General features: G+C 40.9%; 2 protein-coding genes across 4 annotated transcripts in view; one reads left to right on the top strand and one right to left on the bottom strand.

The window, feature by feature from the left end:
- Positions 1–4295: 4295 nt before the first annotated feature.
- FKBP14 (FKBP prolyl isomerase 14) lies at positions 4296–17739 on the bottom strand. Of its 2 annotated transcripts, XR_008503591.2 has the most exons (5): positions 17343–17730; positions 13699–13850; positions 10048–10175; positions 9344–9565; positions 5822–5948 (listed from the first exon to the last, which is right to left on the bottom strand). XR_008503591.2 is itself a non-coding variant. In XM_054494659.2 (4 exons), exons 1-4 carry the CDS (start codon positions 17537–17539, stop codon positions 5790–5792), a joined length of 636 nt encoding a protein of 211 aa, XP_054350634.1. In that variant the 5' UTR covers positions 17540–17739; the 3' UTR covers positions 4296–5789. The 2 variants fall into 2 exon arrangements, 1 of the variants encoding a protein (XP_054350634.1); XM_054494659.2 differs by lacking the exon at positions 9344–9565 and having other exon boundaries at positions 4296–5948; positions 17343–17739.
- A 1638-nt stretch (positions 17740–19377) lies between these two features.
- The window catches only part of PLEKHA8 (pleckstrin homology domain containing A8), a 61475-nt gene continuing 60134 nt past the window's right edge, over positions 19378–20718 (top strand). For both annotated transcript variants that reach the window (XM_054494655.2, XM_063667418.1), the window contains exon 1: positions 19378–19835. In XM_054494655.2, coding sequence (XP_054350630.1) covers positions 19796–19835 — 40 coding nt within the window. In that variant the 5' untranslated portion in view covers positions 19378–19795. The remainder of the gene's footprint in view (positions 19836–20718) is intronic.

Below are 20718 nucleotides of genomic sequence, written 5' to 3'. Positions count from 1 at the left end.
ACATGGTGAAACCCCGTCTCTACTAAAAATACAAAAAAATTAGCCAGGCGTGGTGGCAGGCACCTGCAGTCCCAGCTGCTGGGGAGGCTGAGGCAGGAGAATGGCGTGATTGAACCTGGGAGGCGGAGCTTGCAGTGAGCCAAGATCCTGGGCGACAGAGCGAGACTCCGTCTCCAAAACAAAACAAAACAAAAGAATGCTAAGGATATTAAGAGACAGAAGTACTAGAAATACTATAATAGTAATGCATAGTAATGCTTTTAAATGAGCATATAAGTTTATAATCATTTTGACATCTTAGATTTCAATTTAAGGTAAAATGGGCAAGAAACAAAAAACAAAAATTCTTATGTCCAAGTGCTCTGCATCTCTGGAAAAGAAGTTCTTTTTAATTTTTTTATTTTCCCAGGGTTATTATTATAATGCTAATTTACTTTTTTAGTTTTTTGTTTCTCCCTGCATCTGACAGTGCTATAATTCTTTTTTGTTTTTTTTTTTTTTTGAGATGGAGTCTTGCTCTGTCACTCAGGCTGGAATGTAGTAGCACAATTTTGGCTCACTTCAACCTCCACCTCCCAGGTTCAAGTGATTCTCCTGCCTCAGCCTCCCTAGTAGCTGGGATTACATGTGTGCACCACCATGCCTGGCTAATGTTTGCATTTTTAGTAGAGACGGGGTTTCACCATGTTGACCAGGTTGGTCTCGAACACCTGCCCTCAAGTGATCCCCCTGCCTCAGCGTCCCAAAGTGCTGGGAGTACAGGCATGAGCCACCACACTCAGCGTATAATTTACTTTTTTAATAAAAAGGTAAGAGAATATATTTTCCCATAACATGCCACCAAATTCCTTTTTCTCTTCTTGCAATTTCCAAACACTGAGAAATCACCCATATATACACAGTTCAATGGGGAGAGATAGCATGCTGACCTCTACGTAGCATTAGAAATATAAGCAATAGGCCGGGCGCGGTGGCTGACGCCTGTAATCCCAGCACTTTGGGAGGCTAAGGCAGTCGGATTACCTGAGGTCAGGAGTTCGAGACCAGCCTGACCAATATGGAGAAACCCTGTCTCTATTAAAAAAAAAAAATACAAAATTAGCTGGGCATGGTGGCCTATGCCTGTAATCCCAGCTACTGGGGAGGCTGGGGCAGGAGAATCGCTTGAACCTGGGAGGCGGAGGTTGTGGTCAGCTGAGATCGTGCCACTGGACTCCAGCCTGGGCAACAAGAGCGAAACTCCGTCTCAACAACAAAAGGAAAAAAAATAGAAAAGAAATATAAGCAATATCCCACACATCATTAATACAATAAAAACTACAAATTAATTTCCACAAGGAAAGATCCAAATGGCTAGATTCTTCATCTGAATCAGAAATCATTGTTTCTCGTTATTTTCATGGCAACCCTGCACTTCGTTTAATCACAGAGGGTATTTTATAGCACTGATTTACGCAGTAGGCATAAATCATTGTGTCCACCTGCTATACACGATAAAACCCTAAACCAAAACAATAGTGATAATAACCGTCACCCTCCCTCCTCCCCCTCAAAAAACCAAAAACACTTTTTTCAGTGCTAAGAATTAACTATTAACTATCATGCTAAAGGTCAAGACTTAATGCATATTTCAAAACAATTTAAATCAAACCACAGCTTTTCTTACAAATATACCTATACCTGCAGATAATCAGAGGCATGATCAAAGTGTCACCGTACCCCTCTCCTTCCACTACCTGTCCATCTTCCTCACTTTTGGTATAAAATTTAGAATAACAGGTAAGAAAACCAATACAACTGCTGAGGAAATTGGTGTTGAAGAATTTTTCACAAAATCAGTTATCTCCCAAATAAACTTTATTTTGAAAAGAATATCACAATATAGTCATGTAAATTTAAATATGGCACATTGAGCAGTATTGACGCAAATTTTATAGTCATGGCACCACATGTTTCGGTCAACATACCATATATATATGATGGTGGCCCCACAGATTATAATGGAGTTGAAAACTTCCTGTCACCTGCTAGGGGTGTCTTGATCCTGACCCTGCATAGCCCTAGGCTAGTGTGTTTGTCTTGGTTTTTGACCAAAAAGTTTAAAAATTCAAAATTTAAATAGATAAAAGCTTATATAATGATATAAAGAAAACATTTTTGTACAGCTGTACAGTGTGCGTTTTAAGCTACGTTATTACTAGAAGAGTCCAAAAATTGTTTTTAAATAAGTTTCTAAACTAGAAAATTTACAGTAAGCTAAGGTTAGTTTTTTATTATTTCTATAAAAATTATAGAAATTTTTTTTTTTTTTTTTGAGACAGTCTTGCTCCTGTCACCCAGGTTAGAGTGCAGTGGTTCTATCTTGGCTCACTGCAACGTCCACCTCCTGGATTCAAGCAATTCTTCTGCCTCAGCCTCTCAATTAGCTGGGACTACACACATGTGCCACCACACCTGGCTAATTATTGCATTTTTAGTAGAGATGGGGTTTAGCCATGTTGGCCTGGCTGGTCCCAAACTCATGACCTCGAGTGATCCACCCACCTCGGCCTCCCATAATGCTGGGATTATAGGCATGAGGCACCACGCCCAACCAGAAGAAAAACATTTTTTATAAATTTAGTGTCACTTAAGTGTACAGTGTTTATAAAGTCTACAGTAGTGTACAGTAATGTCCTAGGCCTTTACATTCACTCACCACTGACTCATCCAGAGCAACTTCCAGTCCTGTAAGCTCCGTTAGTAAGTACCCTATACAGGTATACCATCTATCTATATATATATAGATGGTATATATATATATATATATAGATGGTATATATATATATAGATGGTATATATATATATATAGATGGTATATATATATAGATGGTATATATATATATATATATATATATATATATTTTTTTTTTTTTTTTTTTTTTTTTTTTTTTTTTTGAGATGGGGAAGTCACTGTCACCCAGGCTGGAGTGCAGTGGTATGATCATGGCTCACTGCAGCCTTGACCTTGCCAGGCTCAGGTGATCCTCCAACCTCAGTTTTTGTACTTTTAGTAGAGATGGGGTTTCGCCATGTTGCCCTGGCTGGTCTTGAGCTTCTGGGCTCAAGCAATCCACCTGCCTCAGCCTCCCAAAGTGCTAGGATTACAGGCGTGAACCACTGCACCTGACCAGATTTTTTACAAAATCTTTTACATCATATTGTTATTGTTATAGTATCTTTTCTATGTTTAGATATGTTTGGATAAACAGACACTTGCCATTGTGTTACAATTGCCTGCAAGATTCAGAACAGCAACATGCTGTAGCCTAGGAGCTATATATGTGTAGCAGGCTACACTATCTAGGTTTGTGTAAGTACACTCTATGATGTTCCCACAACAATGAAATAACCTAATTAGACATTTCTCAGAGTGCATCTCCATCATTAAGCGAGGTATGACTGTACATGTGAAGTCACAGTTCATGTCTGATTATTCCCACTAATAGAAGGGTGCAAAGGTACAGTGAAACCAAAAAAAAGCAGATAACTTAAAAACCATAACTTGTGCGTATGTTTTCATTTTATACTTGTGTCCAAATGTTTAGATGAGAACTGATACAAATTCACAGGTTTTTAAAAATGCTGCCTGAATAATCAAAACTCTTTTTACTTTTCTTGCCCTACTATAGATAGCATCAGTAATGTTTATACAGAGTAGCATCAGTAATGTTTATACAGAGTAGCACCATAGGACAAACTACTTTCCCTTCTCCCACCATAGAGTATAAGGCTCTCTGTATTATGGCTTAAAACATTAGCAATGACTTAATAGTTTTCAACATACAGCTGATTTTGTTGGAGAAAGGTGTTACAGTATAGTCTTGTTAAGAACTTTATGTTTTACTGAGGAAAATGTCAATATATAATCAGTGAAAGTGGTCTACATATGATGTAATAATTGTTCATAATTCTTTTTAAACAACAAATGGGGGTAAATACGAATGAAAGAAGTAAAACACATCTGGAACCTCGTGTTGTTCAGGGTTTTTGAGGCAATTCAGAGCTACCTGCAAGATTATGCAGTGAGATCCACCAGCTTGTTTTATGACTCAGAGCCATGAAAATCAAAGATAATAATGCACTTAATATCATTTTGTAAACTTATAAAGGGTTATTCTTAGAACACGAAGATTTGATAACTTTTAAAAAAAGAATTAAAGATAAAAGCCAATTTAAAATAAAATTATAATTTTTTCTTTCTTTTTTTAAATCCAGGATAGGTATTTATTCAATAGTAGCTGCTGTAGGTCTGCTTCTTTTTTTTTTTTTTTTTTTTTTTTTGAGATGGAGTCTTGCTCTGTCACCCAGGCTGGAGTGCAGTGGCACAATCTTGGCTCACTGCAACCTCCGCCTGCTGGGTTCAAGCAAATCTCCTGTCTCAGCCTCCCGAGTAGCTGGGACTACAGGTGTGCACCACCACGCCTGGCTAATTTTTGTATTTTTAGTAGAGACGAGGTTTCACCATGTTGGCCAGGCTGGTCTTGAACTCCTGATCTCAAGTGATCCACCCTCCTTGGCCCCCAAAGTGCTGGGATTACAGGCATGAGCCACCACACCCAGCTAACTTCAGTTTTTGATGAGACAGAAATGGGAAAATGTAGACTGGTTTACTACTTTATCTTATGATACAATGTTATTATAGTATAATATACTATAGACTACCCATTAAAGAACCAGGAAGGATATTCCGCTAGCCTTAAGAAGTAAATATTGAATATAAATATAACTTTCTACCTCATCTATAACATATTGATACATTTTATTACAAAGAAACTCACACATAAATGATTTGTCCTATTTATCATAATAGGCCACCAATCACTAGGAGCCAAGCTTCATCAGCTTAAGTCCTAGGTAGCATGTCTCAATGCATACATATTTATATGTTATTAACCGTGTTTCTTTTCTTTTTTTCGAGACAGAGCGTCCAGGATGGAGGCAATCTCGGCTCACCGCAACCTCCGCCTCCGGGTTCAAGTGATTCCGCCGCCTCAGCCTTCCTGAGTAGCTGGGATTACAGGCATGCATCACCACGCCCGGCTAATTTTGTATTTTTAGTAGAGATAGGGTTTCTCCATGTCGGTCAGGTTGGTCTCGAACTCCCGACCTCAGGTGATCTGCCCGCCTCAGCCTCCCGAAGTGCTGGGATTACAGGCGTGAGCCACCGTGCCTGGCTATTAACCTTGTTTCTAACTTCAGCATTGCACATCTCCTTAGTAAAGCAGTAGCCATTAGCAAGTCAGGTCCAACAACCGTCTTCCTCTGGTCCTCAAGGAGAGTCTCAGAGCCAGTTACACATAAACTATTTCATTATAACATGAAAATAGCAAGCCTTGGGCTATTGCAAAAGGCTTTTCAAATGTTGACCTCTAACTTGGAGAAAATAGAGGGAAGCAGAAATATAGGGTGCTAATTTGTGCTATAACCTGGTCTCATGTCGTGGTATGTTCCCAGTTGCAACATTTTTAATTTATAAGTGAGAAAGTAAAACAAAGCTTCATATCTGTGAAAGTGAAAAATTGTCCAGAAGTCTTCTATTCAAAGATCAATTAGCTTTTTCTTCCCAATAACTTACCAGAAAGAAATGGGTATTAGAAACCCTAAGGGGTTCTTTAAATAGGGGTCAGAAAAATATATAAAAATAAAAAACAAAGCAAGAAAGAACATTGTTTAAAAATAAAATTTTCTTTAAAGATGACTGCCCTCTCTTGAAAGATGAGTGCTATATTAAAAGGGTAGATGTATCTCTATAACTCATCGTGTTTATATGTAAATTCTCTGGCAGATATAAACCCATCTTTGTCTTCATCTTCTTTATCAAAAATATCCTCCACCAAAGCATCATGATGACTTTCATTCACCACCGCACCATGTTTTTCAAACTCCTTCTTTAAATATGCTTTAACCTACAAAATAACAGATCCCATTAATAACTTGGATTCATAAGATACCCACATTGAGCCAATCAACATCACAGACATGGACTGTTATTATATTTAGTTCATTTAACTAAATATAATAACTTCTAAACAGCCATTTTATGACATAGTTTTAATGATAATTAAAAAATAATACGAAACTTTTTCCCTTAAAAAAACTGTTGCTAAACTGCTACAGTGGAGACACAAAATATTGCTCAAAGGCAGGGCCAGATGTGATGGCTCATGCCTGTTATCCCAGCACTTTGGGAGGCCCAAGTGGGAAGATCACTTGAGGTCAGGAGTTGGAGATCAGCCTGGCCAACATAATGAAACCCCATCTCCACTAAAAATACAAAAAAAGTTAGCCAGGCATGATGGCATGTGTCTGTAATCCCAGCTACTCAGGAGGCTGAGGCGGTTGAATTGCTTGAACCCGGAAGGCGGAGGTTGCAGTGAGTCGAGATTGTGCTGCAGCACTCCAGCCTGGGCAACAGAGTGAGACTCTGTCAAAAAAATAAAAAATTAAAAAATTCAAAAAAAAAAAAAATATATATATATAGCTCTCCCTATATATATATATATATATTGCTCAAAGGCAGAGATAAAGCTTATGTCATGTATACAATCCTCATATAGGGCTTATATTATTGGAAAACACCCAATGAGAGCATACTACTTGTTCTTAATCTGAATCTAAATTCCAGGCATTTCTCTTCTTTTTTTTAGACAGAATCTTTTTTTTTTTTTTTTTTTGAGACAGAGTCTCACTCTGTCGCCCAGGCTGGAGTGCAGTGGCACAATCTCGGCTCACTGCAAGCTCTGCCTCCCAGGTTCACGCCATTCTCCTGCCTCAGCCTCCCGAGTAGCTGGGACTACAGGCGCCTGCCACCACGCCCAGCTAATTTTTTGAATTTTTAGTAGAGACGGGGTTTCACCATGTTAGCCAGGATGGTCTTGACCTCCTGACCTCATGATCCGCCTGCCTCGGCCCCCCAAAGTGCTAGGATTACAGGTGTGAGCCACTGTGCCCGGCCTTTTAGACAGAATCTTGCTCTGTCACCCAGGCTGGAGTGCAGTGGCACCATCTCAGCTCACTGCAACCTCTGCCTCCCAGGCTCAAGCAATCCTCCTACCTCAGCCTCACAGGTACCTGGGACTACAGGCATGCGCTACCACATCTTGCTTTTATATTTTTTGTAGAGATGGGGTTTCACCATGTTGCCCAGGCTGGTCTTGAACTCCTGGGCTCAAGCAATCTAACCCCCTCAGCCTCCCAAAGTGCTGGGATTAGAAGCATGAGCCACTGCACCCCATGGACACTTCTCTTAAAACTAGATTAAATAGTGGCATCTTTGACTTGAATAAATGTCTGCAAGTAGTGGGTCTTTTGGGTTTGGTTATGATCATGCCACACTGATTGAGTCTAATCACAACCTTCCAATCTCAGAAAGTCAGGCCTGATAAGTGCCTAGACTACAATTTTTCATTTTCATTTGTTTTTTTGTTTTGTTTGTTTTTTTTTTTGAAATAGAGTCTCGCTCTGTCACGCAGGCTGGAGTACAGTGGCGTGATCTCGGCCCACTGCAACCTCCAGCTCCCAGGTTCAAGCGATTCACTTGCCTCAGACTCCCTAGTAGCTGGGATTACAGGCACCTGCCACCATGCCTGGCTAATTTTTGTATTTTTAGTAGAGACAGGGTTTCACCATGTTGGCCAGGCTGGTCTCGAACTCCTGACCTCAGAAGATCTGCCTGCCTCAGCCTCCCAAAGTGCTGGGATTACAGGTGTGAGCCACCATGCCTGGCCTCCATTTTCATTTCATTCAGATATTTAAAAATATAAATATTGTTTTCGATTTCCCACAAGATTCACCACAATGCAAATCAGCCTATATTTTCAGTTTTAATTACATCACCTCTCTTCCTTCTGTTTAGACCAGCAATTTCAAATCCTCTCTCCCCCAGCTTCCAAGAAGTACACATATAGTATATATTTATTTTTAAGTTAAAGTGATTTAATGCAGTTGTTAAAAAAGGGGGTAGGGGAGAGATGATGAAACTCTATGGATTAATGTAGAATGTATTTCTAGGATATATTGTGTGAATAAAGCAAAATGACAAAACAGTATGTATAGTTTGCTTCCTTTTGTGTAAGAAAGGGGGAAATAAGAGTATGTATTTGGATTTGCAGAAAAAAACACTGGAAGGATATATTAGAAACTAATAAAACTGAGCCAGGTGCAATGGTGCATGCCTGTACGTAGCAAGACCTCATCTCTACAAAAAAAACAGAAAGAAAGAAAAAAGTAATTAATAAAACTGGATGTGGGGATAATAGAATAGAAGAGGATGTGGGTAGGAGAAAGACTTTTAAAAATATGTAAATAATAGGCTGGATGCGGTAGCTCACGCCTGTAATCCCAGCACTTTGGGAGGCCGAGGCAGGCGGGTTACAAGGTCAGGAGCTTGAGACCATCCTGGCCAACATGGTGAAACCCTGTCTCCACTAAAAATATGACAATTAGCTGGGTATGGTGGCGTGCACCTGTAGTCCCAGCTACCTGGCAGGCTGAGGCAGGAGAATCGCTTGAACCTGGGATGCAGAGGCTGCAGTGAGCTGAGATCGCACCACTGCCATCCAGCCTGGCAACAGAGCGAGATTCTGTCTAAAAAACAAACAAACAAACAAACAAAAACAGTAAATAATAGAGACAAAGTCTTCCTATGTTGGCCAGGTTGGTCTTGAAGTCTTGGCCTCAAGCAATCTTCCTGACTCAGCCTTCTAAAGTGCTAGGATTACAAGTGTGAGCCACCTCACCCAGCCAAGAGTTTTAAATAAATATCTTTCTGCTGGGCACAGTGGTTCACATCTGTAATCCCAGCACTTTGCAAGGCCGAGGTGGGCAGATTACGAGGTCAGGAGTTTGAGACCAGCCTGGCCAACATGGTAAAACCCCATCTCTACTAAAAATACAAAAATCAGCCAGGCGTGATGGTGCAGCTACTTGGGAGGCTGAGGCAGGAGAATTGCTTGAACCCAGGAGGCAGAGGTTGCAGTGAGCCGAGATTTTGCCACTGCACTCCAGGCTGGGCAACAGAGCAAGACTTCGTCTCAGGAAATAAATAAATAAATAAATATATTTTTGTTTTGAACCATGTGACTGTGTTATATATTCAAAATTATTTAATGAAAGGGAATTAAAATTTATCTTGGATGGAAGAAAAAGGCATATGACTGGTAACACTATGAGGTGTTATAAATTTAGTGGCTGTGGATCATGAACCCCTGGTTCATAACAATTTGGCTTATTCAAGACTTAATCATTTCCTGGCCATTAGAATGAATTTGATCAAAGCATAGAAAGGAACTTGATATCTGACCAGTCAGGACAGAATGGAGTGTGAGTAGATAAAAAGCAGGAATAAATATCTCCCTCCACTTCTTTCCCCGCAGCAGCCAGACTAAGACAGGTATGTGTAGCAATGGCCGAATTATAAGGAGAAGCCACTTCTTCCTTTCTCTTTACCCAAAGGCTCAGACTTTGATGGGGCTGGAGCCCTGCTGTGTAAAACCCAGGCTGGGGTCTCTTTCTCTGGGGCAACCTGAACAAAACAGAACACGTAAGTTGCTTGCTGTTAATTGCCAGGAAAACACTACAAGATGTATTTAACAGCCAATCTGCAGTTTTAACAGAAACTGTCCACATGAGATATTTCTCAGGACAGCTAGCTTCTTATACAGTAACTCCAGATGGAAACTGTCTTGGCAAAATGGTTCTTTCAAAGACCCAAAGGTAAGGATAAGATACAGTGAACCCTAAGCATTGGGAAGAGAAAAGCAAAAGATTGAATGGTGCTTTTTAAGTCTTAATATATTTCTCTCCAAAACAATGATTTACTATGAAAAAGTCCACTTTCAAAGCATCGGTATTTTAAGAAAACTTACAAATAAATGTTACCTAAATAAAAGTAAATTTTAAATATACACATATTCATTTAAACAGTGAGTTACAAAAACAAAACAAAACAAAACCCCAAACAACCAAAGAAAAGTAGAAAGAGGAGTAGGAAGAAGGAAAGGTCACCTCATCTTTAGAGAGTTTCCAGTCATCATTAAGATCCATTTCTTGGAATGATTCATGGGATCTTGGTCCATTTCGAATCTCCAGGAGATCAATATTAAATATCAGTGTACTTTCTGGGGGAATTTTACCTGACATGAGGAAAGAAGTCAGAAAGTTTTAAAAGAGCCAAAAGTTTTAATAATAGAAAATTTATGGTAATGGACAAAGTATTTTTTTTAACTGAATTAAAGAGCCTTCCTAAGATTGTCATATATGATGAAAATTATGTATATTATATTTTACTAAAATAGAATAGAGTAAAAGAAGAAATAATATAAACTAGCAGAGCAAAAGCATTCTATCTTTGGCTTCGCAATTAAAATGTAAATACACATACACACAATGCATATACATACACAGAGATGTACCTAATGGCTTAGGTATTACATTTCTAATATAATTAATATATTACATATTATACGTCAAGAAGGACTTAAAGGGTTTTAGATAATTCGGAGTTAAGTATATTACAAGTAATAAACTAACTTTTTGGTCAGAAAGTCCTGACTTAGAAATACATACAGTATTGCCATTTCTACCACTGGAAAGCATTTCTACCCATATAATTGAGTGAGCTCTGGTGTCACACTGTCTGAGACTGAAGTTTACATTTGCCCATCTCTAAGCCTCAATTTCCTCGTCTATAAAATGCAGATAATAAATTTCCTCCTCAGGAGTCTGTTGGGAGGATAAAAGGAGAAAAATCCATGCAAAATACTTAGCATTAAACTTGACAAATAGTAAACTCTCAATACATGTTATTGAGGTATAATTTTCTCACAGGCTTTAAAAATAATGCAGGAAGGTTTAACAATTTCAGAAAGTTAGGAAACACTACCTCTGATATAGAACATTATATATATGTTGAAGACATTTCATGGGAGGGGAGAAATTAAAATGAATTTCTGAGAAGGGAGATTAAAAATCTTTAAAAGTGAAAAGAGCTTTGTTAAAATCCCAGGAACCTGAAACAAACAAACAAAAACACCCATCTGTGGAGTATGGACAATTGTTTTTCTCAAACTTGTTTCCTTATAACTATATTTAACATACAGGTCTGTGTAAACATGTTAAATATTTCTTAGTCATCCTCCCCCCATCCCACATATTTCCATGAAAGAACATTCATAAATTCCAAAGAGAAGATTTATAAAGTGTGCTGAAGCTTACCATTTCAGATCTAGACAGAGATGCGACATGCGCTAGGTTGTTGATAAAACTGGTATCTTTCCAAAAGAGGCATGCAAGCATGTACTAAAAGACTACAAAATTAGTGTTAAATACAGATTAGAAAAATTAGTTTCATGGCATTCAGTTTGAAAGAAATGACTCAAATTTAGATCTCTACTTATTGTGAAGTAAACTTGAGTTAAATATAGTATGAGAAAGAGTAATGGACTAATACAACGTACAGTAGTCCCCACTGGGGTATGTCCCAAGAATCCCACTGGATGCCTGAAACCGTGGATAGTACCAAAACCCATACACACAATGCTTTTTCCTATACAAGCATATCTGTGATAAAGTTTAATTTATAAAATAGTCATAGTAACAGATTAAAAATAATAAAATAGAACAATTACAACAACATAGCATAATAAAAGTTATGTGAATGCGATCTGTCTCTCATTCTCAAAATACCTTAATATTTTCAGACTGCAGTTGACCACAGGTAACTAAAACTGTAGAAAGTGAAACCACAGGTAAAGGGGGACTACTGTATATAAATATTAAAGGTGAGACAATAAAGAGAAAATGAAAAAATTCTCAGCATCAGAAAAAATTTTCTAGATACTTGGTTTTCTTCTCTAAAGAGGATTATAACTAAAAGAATAATTGAATTTGGTTAGTAAATCTTATCCTATGAACAAGATTTGTATAGATTTGTATATTTTGGAATACATTATGCTTGCCATATGGCATCTGTTTTCCTTCTCAGGAAACGGGCTGTGAATCCTGACTCCTCACTTTTGTCAGTGGTTAACCTTAGACTTCAGGATGCTATGAAGTCTGTATTTATACTATATCAGAGTGGTTGTCTGTCTGGTTCTGATGACTACTTAAACTTTTTTTTCTTCATTACATAAGTAACACATGCTCATTGTAGAGCACATACTTGGATGATAAAACCAGAAATAAATATGATTCCCAGTATCACAGTACATTTTTTACATTCTTATTTATTTCCTTATGATTAACTTTCTATGTATATGTACTTTTTCCTATATTTACTATCATATATACTATAGGTTTATTTTCTACTTTTATATATAACACTGTATCTCACACATTTCAGATATAATTTTTAAACTCTTTGGAAATGCCATTTTAAATAACTGGGCCATATTTTATTTAGCTAAATTCTTATCAGTATACCACTTAGGACAGTTCCAATTTTTTGCTTAGAAACAATGCAATATGGACATCCCTGTTCACAAATTTTTTTCCTGATATCTAACTATTCCCTTAGGTTTGAAGGAATTATAGAATAAATGCATATAGACATCTTCAGACCTCTTTTTTTTTTGAGATGGAGTCTGCCTCTGTCCCCCAGGCTGGAGTACAGTGGCACGTTCTTGGCTCATTGCAACCTCTGCCTCACATGTTCAAGCAATTCTCCTGCCTCAGCCTCCTAAGTAACTGGGATTATAGGCGCACGCCACCACGTTCAGCTAATTTTGTATTTTTAGTAGAGACAGGGTTTCACCATGTTGGCCAGGTTGGTCTCAAACTCCTGACCTCAAGTGATCCACCCTCCTTGGCATCCCAAAGTGCTGGGATTACAGGTGTGAGCCACCATGCCTGGCCCAGACCTCTTGATATATATCACAAAGCAGCTCTTTGGAAAGTTGCAGGGGTTCTCACTTGAACAGCAGTATATGTGTCTGCCCTGAAAAACTAGCACAAAAGCTGTCCGGACCAGCTAGCCAGCTTGCTTCTGCTTTGTGACACAGGGAGAATTAAATTCATTTCATGTCACGCTATGATTTTTTTAAAATACATTGTTAAAAGCTTTATAAATTTTAAAACGGGAATGAAAAGAACTCCCAGTTTGCTGTGGGAGACTTAATATTCATGAAGTACAACCCATATATAACGCACATCTAAAATGCATTCAATACTTTAATAATCTATATTTCACATGTTCAACTCATCCACACACTTATGTTAAGGGATCTTTCTTTCTGCATTGTTAAAGTAAATTGGTGAGTTTCAGTTTGGGGAGATGAGAACATTCTGAAGATGGATAGTGGTGATGGTTCCACAGTAATGTGAATGTATTTAATGCCACTGAACAGCGTACTTAAAAATGGTTCAAATGAAAAATTTTATGCATATTTTATCACAATTAAAACAACCCACCATATTGGTGAACAGCGTTAATAGACCTCAATGCTCTTTTTTTATTGTTAGCATGGTTGCCCATTTAGACATTACGGCCTTAAACTGGCCATTTCAATTGATAATCAAGACATAATACAGTTGCTAAAGGAATGCATACCCCCATTAACTTCTAGGAAAAAAAAAAAAAGTTGTAGTGACTCTAACTTCTGTCTCCTAATCCAGAGAACAATTCTAGTGCTATAGTAAGAAATACAGAAATACTATTACCTTTTCCTTCTTTTCCATAGCCCAGAGCAGGAGGAATGATTAGTTTTCTCTTCTCTCCTACACACATTCCTTTCAAGCCCTGGTCCCAACCTTTGAGAGCCTCCAGGATGCCCAGGGTAAACCAAATGGGCTGACCATTGTTATGTTTGTGACTATGATAGAAAGAAAACACATTAGAACTCCTTATTAACTCTAAAAAAATTTCTTTAGTGCATTTTCCCACCAGTAAGTGGTTATTAGTTTAAAAATTAATAAATACAGCTATTCTGTATTTGCACACACACACACACCTCCAAGTCAAGTTTATAGGAATTCAATTCACTGCCCATCTTTCTTGATGCAAATTTCACATACTTGACTGGGCTTAAGAAAGACAGAGGAAATAATAAAAACAATTAACAACCATTGGAACATTTGTTGTATACCAGGAATTATTCTAAATTTTATTTTATTTTTTGCCTCTTAACCCTTACAATAAGCCTATAATGTAAGTACCATTACTACCCCATTGTACATATGAGAAAACATAGGTTAAGTGTTCCAGTCTTTAAACCTAACTCCAAAGTTCAAGGTCTTAATCACAAAGTTATGTTGTCCCAGGAAGGCCACTAAGTTGCAGAACAGGGAGAAAATAATGGAAAAATGGCTGAGTTTGGGAAGGAGATTGAAAGGCTAAGGAGAATTTACTGCCAACATATGTGGGTCCATATGCACACAGATATGGAGAGTGAGAAGCACAGTGTCTTATATCCTGCTTACAAACTTTCCTTAGCTATGGCCTGCTGATGGCTCTGACAGGTAGAAAAGGCTGCTTTTCATCCCTAAATCCCCACTGAGACCCTAGCCCAGTTTCCTCCTCAGGGGTCTACAGTGGGGCTATATAGGAAAGTCTGGAAGAGTAGCCCCTCAAGGACTGGTGTATTAGTCCATTTTCATACTGCTATGAAGAAATATTCGAGACTGGGTAACTTATAAAGAAAAGGAGGTTTAATGGACTCGCAGTTCCACATGGCTGGGGAGGTCTCACAATCATGGCGGAAGGCAAAGGAGGAGCAAAGGCACGTCTTACATGGTAGGGGCAAGAATGAGTGTGCAGAGGAACTGCCTTTTATAAAACCATCAGATCTCATGAGACATTTACTATCACAAGGAGAACAGCATGGGAAAAACCTGCCCTCATGATTCAATTACCTCCCACCGGGTCCCTCCCACAACATGTGGGGATTATGGCAGCTACAATTTAAGATGAGAATTGGGTGGGGCCACAGCCGAACCCTATCAACTGGGGAGGAGGGAAATAGGATGTCCTGGCTCATAAGCTGAAGAGAGTCTAGCCTAGGAAAACCAACCTGCCGAACTACATACAGGGAGGCTTGAGGGCTGAGTAATGCCTGATCCCTACCTAGCTCCCTTTCAGTGCAATAAGGAAAATATTCTATTCAAGGATATCTTGTAGGTGAGAAAAAGAAGTCACTGTACTAGGCTTCATGAGTACCATGGTTACTAAATCTGGGTAATGCCATTTTTTCCTGTAATTTTGCCCAATGATCAAAGTAACAAAATGCCAACTGTAGAAAATTTGGGAAGGCTAGAAATGAAAAAAGAAGCAGGAAACATTCTACTACTCATCACTGACTACAATTTTAGCACAGTTCTTGTTAGGGCTAAGCAATTTATCCCATAGGCTATGGTTCTAGAGATGGCAAATGTGCTTACAAACTGATCATTTGATGGTATTTCTTTTTCTTCAGAGTGGAGTCTCGCTCTGTTGCCCAGGCTGGAGTGCAGCGGTGCAATCTCGGCTCACTGCAGCCTCCGCCTCCTGGGTTCAAGCGATTCTCCTGCCTCAGCCTCCTGAGTAGCTGGGACAACATGTGTGCACCACCACGCCCAGATAACTTTTGTATTTTTAGTAGAGATGGGGTTTCACCATGTTGGCCAGGATGGTCTCGAACTCCTGACCTCATGATCTGCCTGCCTCGGCCTCCCAAAGTGCTGGGATTACAGGCGTGAGCCACCGCGCCTGGCCCATTTGATGGTATTTCTTCATGATGTCTACAGTTAGCAGCTTCTGACCCATTTACATGGAGGCTGCATGATAACAGTCCCCTCATCAGGTATTAGAACTTAGCAGCAAACTGCTAAATAATATTCCATGGCTACCATCAAAGTCAGCACAGGTTTTTGGTTCAGAGATCTGAAAGAAGTCAGGCTGAGTCTAAAAGAGATCAGACTAAAAATAACAATGTAACTCAATTTTCAAAATGCAAATCACATCATTTAATATCCGCTGTGGCACTCACCTAGTTGACAAGAAGAAACGGCTGTTGAGAATTCTAAGGCAAGCCATTTTTCTGGAACTTTTTCCCAGGGCTAACAGTTCAGAGAAGAGCCCCATTCATTTCCCCAACCCTCAAGACAGACCAGGTCTGAATGCCCAGTAAAGGCAGTTTATTAGAAAACTAGGTGGAGGATGGGATATGAAGATTCACTCTTTTAATTCATGTTATTCCCTCTACCTACAACATCCTTCCCTACTTGCCCCCTGGAAACCTCCACCCATCTTCCAAGGTTCATTTCAATTATGGTCTCTGGGAAGTCTTTCCCTTTCCCCACCCCATGGAGTCGAACTACTTCCAGGCCCAGTTACGCTTTGCTAGCACTTTGAATATTCTGTACCCTATATCATTGCATTATTTACTTGTCTTTCTCCTGCCTGTACATGGTGTACTGTTAGAGGACAAGAACCTGCTTCTAGCCATCTTTGCGTCTCCAGGACCTGACTTGTGACCATTCAATAAGAGTTTGATAGACGGACAGATTAATGAATAGATGAAGATGATTAGAAGCCAAAATTTCTGAATCTTCCTGGCACCCAGAACATGGCTTAACATCAAGGAAATGCTCACTAAATACTTTCATAATGGAATGAATGGAACCGATGCCTAATTGAAAATCATTAGGCTGTAAACCATTTCCATGTTCCAATTTCTTCGTTTATAGATCAAAAATGATAGTGTAACCACCTGAAAATCCTTCCCCTAGACTTCCAAAACCACATCCACCTCATCAATGAAGTCTGACTCTCTAGAAAGAAGCAAATGACTGAAATCATGGTCCTGTGCCTTGACCAAAATGCCATCCGTCAGAACAAAAGAAGTAGGTCAGTGAAACGGCATTAGTATATCCTTCAACAGGCAAGTAAGTGATTGTGTAGTTTGCTTTTGAAGTCGCTGTGAAAAGTTTTAGGTGAACATCACCTACACCACATTAAAAATGGAATCAAGTCATTTTCTCTAAGAAATGGAGTTTGAGATATGATAATTCTTTTGGGCTTTTTCTACTTATTAGCCAATTATACACCCAGATATATTTCTGCAATATTTCAAAGATTCTAGTTCTAATTTTTATAATAAAAAAATTAACAGCCTTTTCCAGACCACATGTTTCCAACAAGACCTTCAAAGGCCTCGCTCGCTATATAAAACTGGCTTTAAACAATTTCCTTTCCCAAAGAAGGAAATAAGATATTTCGGTTTTGTAAAAGAGGTAAAACGAGGTACAGGCCACCTTTCCTGCTGGAGAGCTGGCATAAGTGAGTGGATTCTTAATTGCTATTTTACCTGCGGGGCATAATTACTTACGTGGAGTGAAACAAGGAGCCGTCCTTTTCTAAGTAGCCTTCATAGTGGACCAACATCAAATCCCCTCCTTTGGTCTTGCGATGGCAGATGAATGGCTTCTGGAGAACTTCAATTTTCACTTCTGGTTCAGGGATCAAAGCCCCAATCAAAGAAGTGACGAACAGAGTCAAGACCGCTTTCCACAAGAAAAGCCTCATGTTGCTGAGGAAGGAAAGAAGTCCCTACAAAAGCAGCGAAAGGGCCCTCGACTTCATAGATTTAAGAATGTAGTTCAAGGCTTAGGGACAATGGCTTCAGGCAAGTTCAGGACTCCCCCTTCTTAGAAGACGTGGCACATTTACCACCAACTTTCTCACGGGTCACGAACCTACCTTTAAAGAGTTAAGCCCAAATGCGGGCCTGACTGGCTCTTATAACGCGGCCGCCTGGGAATAGCGGCCTCCCATTGGCTGTTGGTGCTGTCCTTCAGGCAGCTCTCAAGCCAATGACGCTGCAACGATGGAATTTACAGCCCGGTAGAGCCGGGCAGCTGCCAAGCGGCGCATCATCCCCTGTGGTCCTAGAGCCCGGCGGATTTCAGAATTCAACCGGCGTGGATTTTGGGAGAGGGGCGGGGCGCAGAGCCAACCGGAAACTTCTCCGGCTGATTTATCTCTGTGAAGAACCCCGCTGAGAGAGGTAGGAAGAGTCCCGGGGCCCTATGAAATCTTCGGCGTTCCAGGAAAGACTCGTTTACTGTCGCCGTTGGAGAGCGGCCCCCCAAGATGCCACAATCCTAGGATTTTGCTATTGCTCATAAACCGTAAAGACTGACATACTGCTTTAGGGTTCACAAAGCGCGTTCCCGTTGCACGAACCTCACTACAACCAGTAAGGCAGGTTCTTTTTTCCCATGTAAAAGAGAAGTAAATTTAGACCAGGAGTTATTAACTGTCCTGCTTAAGGTTATTTGGCCCCGAAGCAGATGAGCTCTGCCTTCATACCAGGTCTGATTCATTCCACAGCACCACGTCATGTTATGGCTGCTAATAATTTATCCCTTAAGTTACCTTAGAGGGTAAATAATGAGTTACGACTTGCAGACTTCCGCTTTAAAGAAGAAATGGTAATCATGGTTACGAATTACACAGCCTCATAGTAGTTTACATTTTCTAGTTTTACATTTTTTGCCTAAGTTCAAAAGCAATGCATGTTCATTGAAGTCAATTTGGAAGAAATTGGAAAGCACTAAAGTAGAATTTCCAGATAATATTGGGGAGTCGAATTAAGTTGGAATTTCAGATACATAACGAATAATTGTTTTGCATTTTTATTTACTAAATTAGGCAACTTTAAAGAAAAAGAAAGCTCGCCGATACCACCATCAGCCGCAAACAATCCTCTTAATGTTTTGGTGCATGCTTCTGTGACATATACCTAAAGCGATTTAAATCGTATTGTACTCTTTTCTCACCTCCTCTTTCCACTTAATCTGTAGTTAACATTTTTTTCTGGTCAAATATCCTTAGCACAGTGCATATCCGCACTCTATGTGCATAGGAATCCCCCTGGAGATCTTGTTTAAAATGCAGATTTTGATTCTGGAGGTCTGGGGTGGGCGCAAGATTCTGCATTTCTAACAAGCTCTTAGGTGATGTCAGTGCTGCGGGTCAGTGGACCAACACTTCCAGTAGCGAGACCTTAGAGTCTGGACAACACCTGTTTACACTGGCCTCATAGTATTCTACCCTGAAACTCCAATAATCTCTTTACGCCCTGTTATTGGTTACCTCAAGTGTGTGAGATCAATTAGGCAGCTTTGGAACAAGAATAGGGACTAGAACCCAGGAGGTATCGTGAGAGGTCACGTAGACCCCCAAACGGCGGGCACCATTTACAATCAGAACTGCGCTCCACACTTGTCTCAGGGGCCTCCCTCCTCCCATCGCCTAGTCCGCAGTCCGCGTCTCAGGACTCAATTTCCCTGCGGGCCGTTCCCGCAAACTCCGCCCCGCCGTCGACGCCGCCGCGAAATCCCGGAGTGGATTTTGGGAAGGGGCGCGCGAGCGGCGCACTGGGCATGCGCGAGCGCGTCCCGGGCCCGGCGAGTCGAGCGTTCAGGTAGTGCGCCGTGGCGCCGCCTGCGACCTGCAGCTCGCTCGCCGCACTTCGGAGGCTTCGACTGCCTCTCCGACCCACGTAGGGCCCGGACCCGGGCCTCCTTGTGAACAGCGTGCCGGCTTCGCCCCACGGGTTCACCGGCTGGCTGGGCTTCACGCGCCGAGGCCGCCGCAGTGACCCCGCCCCCGGGCCGAGGATGTGAGGCGGGCCGGGCGTCCCCACACCGGGCCCAGGCGCCGGGAGTGGGCGTCTGGGCAGCGCCGGGCGATGGCCCTGCTGCTGGTGCTCCTCGCCTCCTGGGGCCTGGGGCAGTGAGGGGGCCGGTGGGCGTGGGCCTTGTGGCCTCGGGCGCCATGGAGGGGGTGCTGTACAAGTGGACCAACTATCTGAGCGGTGAGTGGCCGTGCCGAGCCGGGGGCGCGCCGGTGGCCGGTCCTTTGTCTGCGCGGCTGGAGGGCGGTGTCTGGACCCTTTCTAGGGCCGGGGTCACGGCCCTTTCCTGAGGCCAGCGCGGAGCGGGAGTATTTCCCAAAGCAGTTCTCTCACGGGACCGTGTCGCCGTGCAGGACGACACGGCCCTCTCTTGGGGTTGGGTAACAGCTGTGGCTGCCCTTTCGTTTCAAGGAAGGCTACAAAGAGTGAGATTTGGGGTGACTTGAAAGGCACGGTGCTCTCGATGTCAGCGGGAGGAAGGCGCAGACGCCCCGCCGTGGGGTCCTCTGGCAATCTCTTGAATTTTGGCGAAGGAACCGTACTTCCTTGGCTCGCAGCTAGGTTGGAAGGTTTCAAAAGAATGCCGGCAGTAACCTGGAATTCCACAGCGGAAAGATCCTTTATCAAAGTCCTCAGTGCAAACACTTTCCCTTTGTCACCTTCAGAGTCATCTGCGTGCACACCAGGGTGTCAGAGTCCCAAATCCACATTTTCAAAGCTCTGCACAAGGCTTTTTATTTTCTCATTGAGCATTTCCTTTTGTTTTACAGACTCAGAAATTACCGTTAAATGAATGCAAATATTTGCAACTTTCTTGCCGTGCCTTACAGATTGGCTTTAAAATAGTCCCCGCCCTTTTTTCTAGTTTGTGGAGGTAAAAGTTTTATATCTTGAGAAGGTTATAACTATTCTACAGCTGTGAAAATTATTCAGAACGATCTTTTTTTTTTCATGTGTGCTACTAGTATTTAATACAAGCCTACTATGTGCTGGAAACTCTGCTGGCCACTTTTTTGGAAGTAAACTTTTTATCATACAAAATGAGTTAGGTCTTTAAAATTTT

Source organism: Pongo pygmaeus, chromosome 6 (assembly GCF_028885625.2).
Source record: "Pongo pygmaeus isolate AG05252 chromosome 6, NHGRI_mPonPyg2-v2.0_pri, whole genome shotgun sequence".
Lineage (NCBI taxonomy): Eukaryota > Metazoa > Chordata > Mammalia > Primates > Hominidae > Pongo > Pongo pygmaeus.
Note: the sequence above shows the minus strand (reverse complement) of the source record. Positions and strands in the feature narration are given on the sequence as shown.

What these genes read in the sequence shown, in the direction of transcription:
- FKBP14 (XM_054494659.2), bottom strand. Translation starts at nt 17,539, where the DNA reads ATGAGGCTTTTCTTGTGGAAAGCGGTCTTGACTCTGTTCGTCACTTCT. An exon ending in GGCTCCTTGTTTCACTCCAC is followed by an intron (nt 13,851 to 17,342) that starts GTAAGTAATTAT and finishes TTTCTATCATAG; the next exon opens with TCACAAACATAACAATGGTC. An exon ending in GGAAACTCTCTAAAGATGAG is followed by an intron (nt 5,949 to 10,047) that starts GTGACCTTTCCT and finishes GTTATTTTGTAG; the next exon opens with GTTAAAGCATATTTAAAGAA.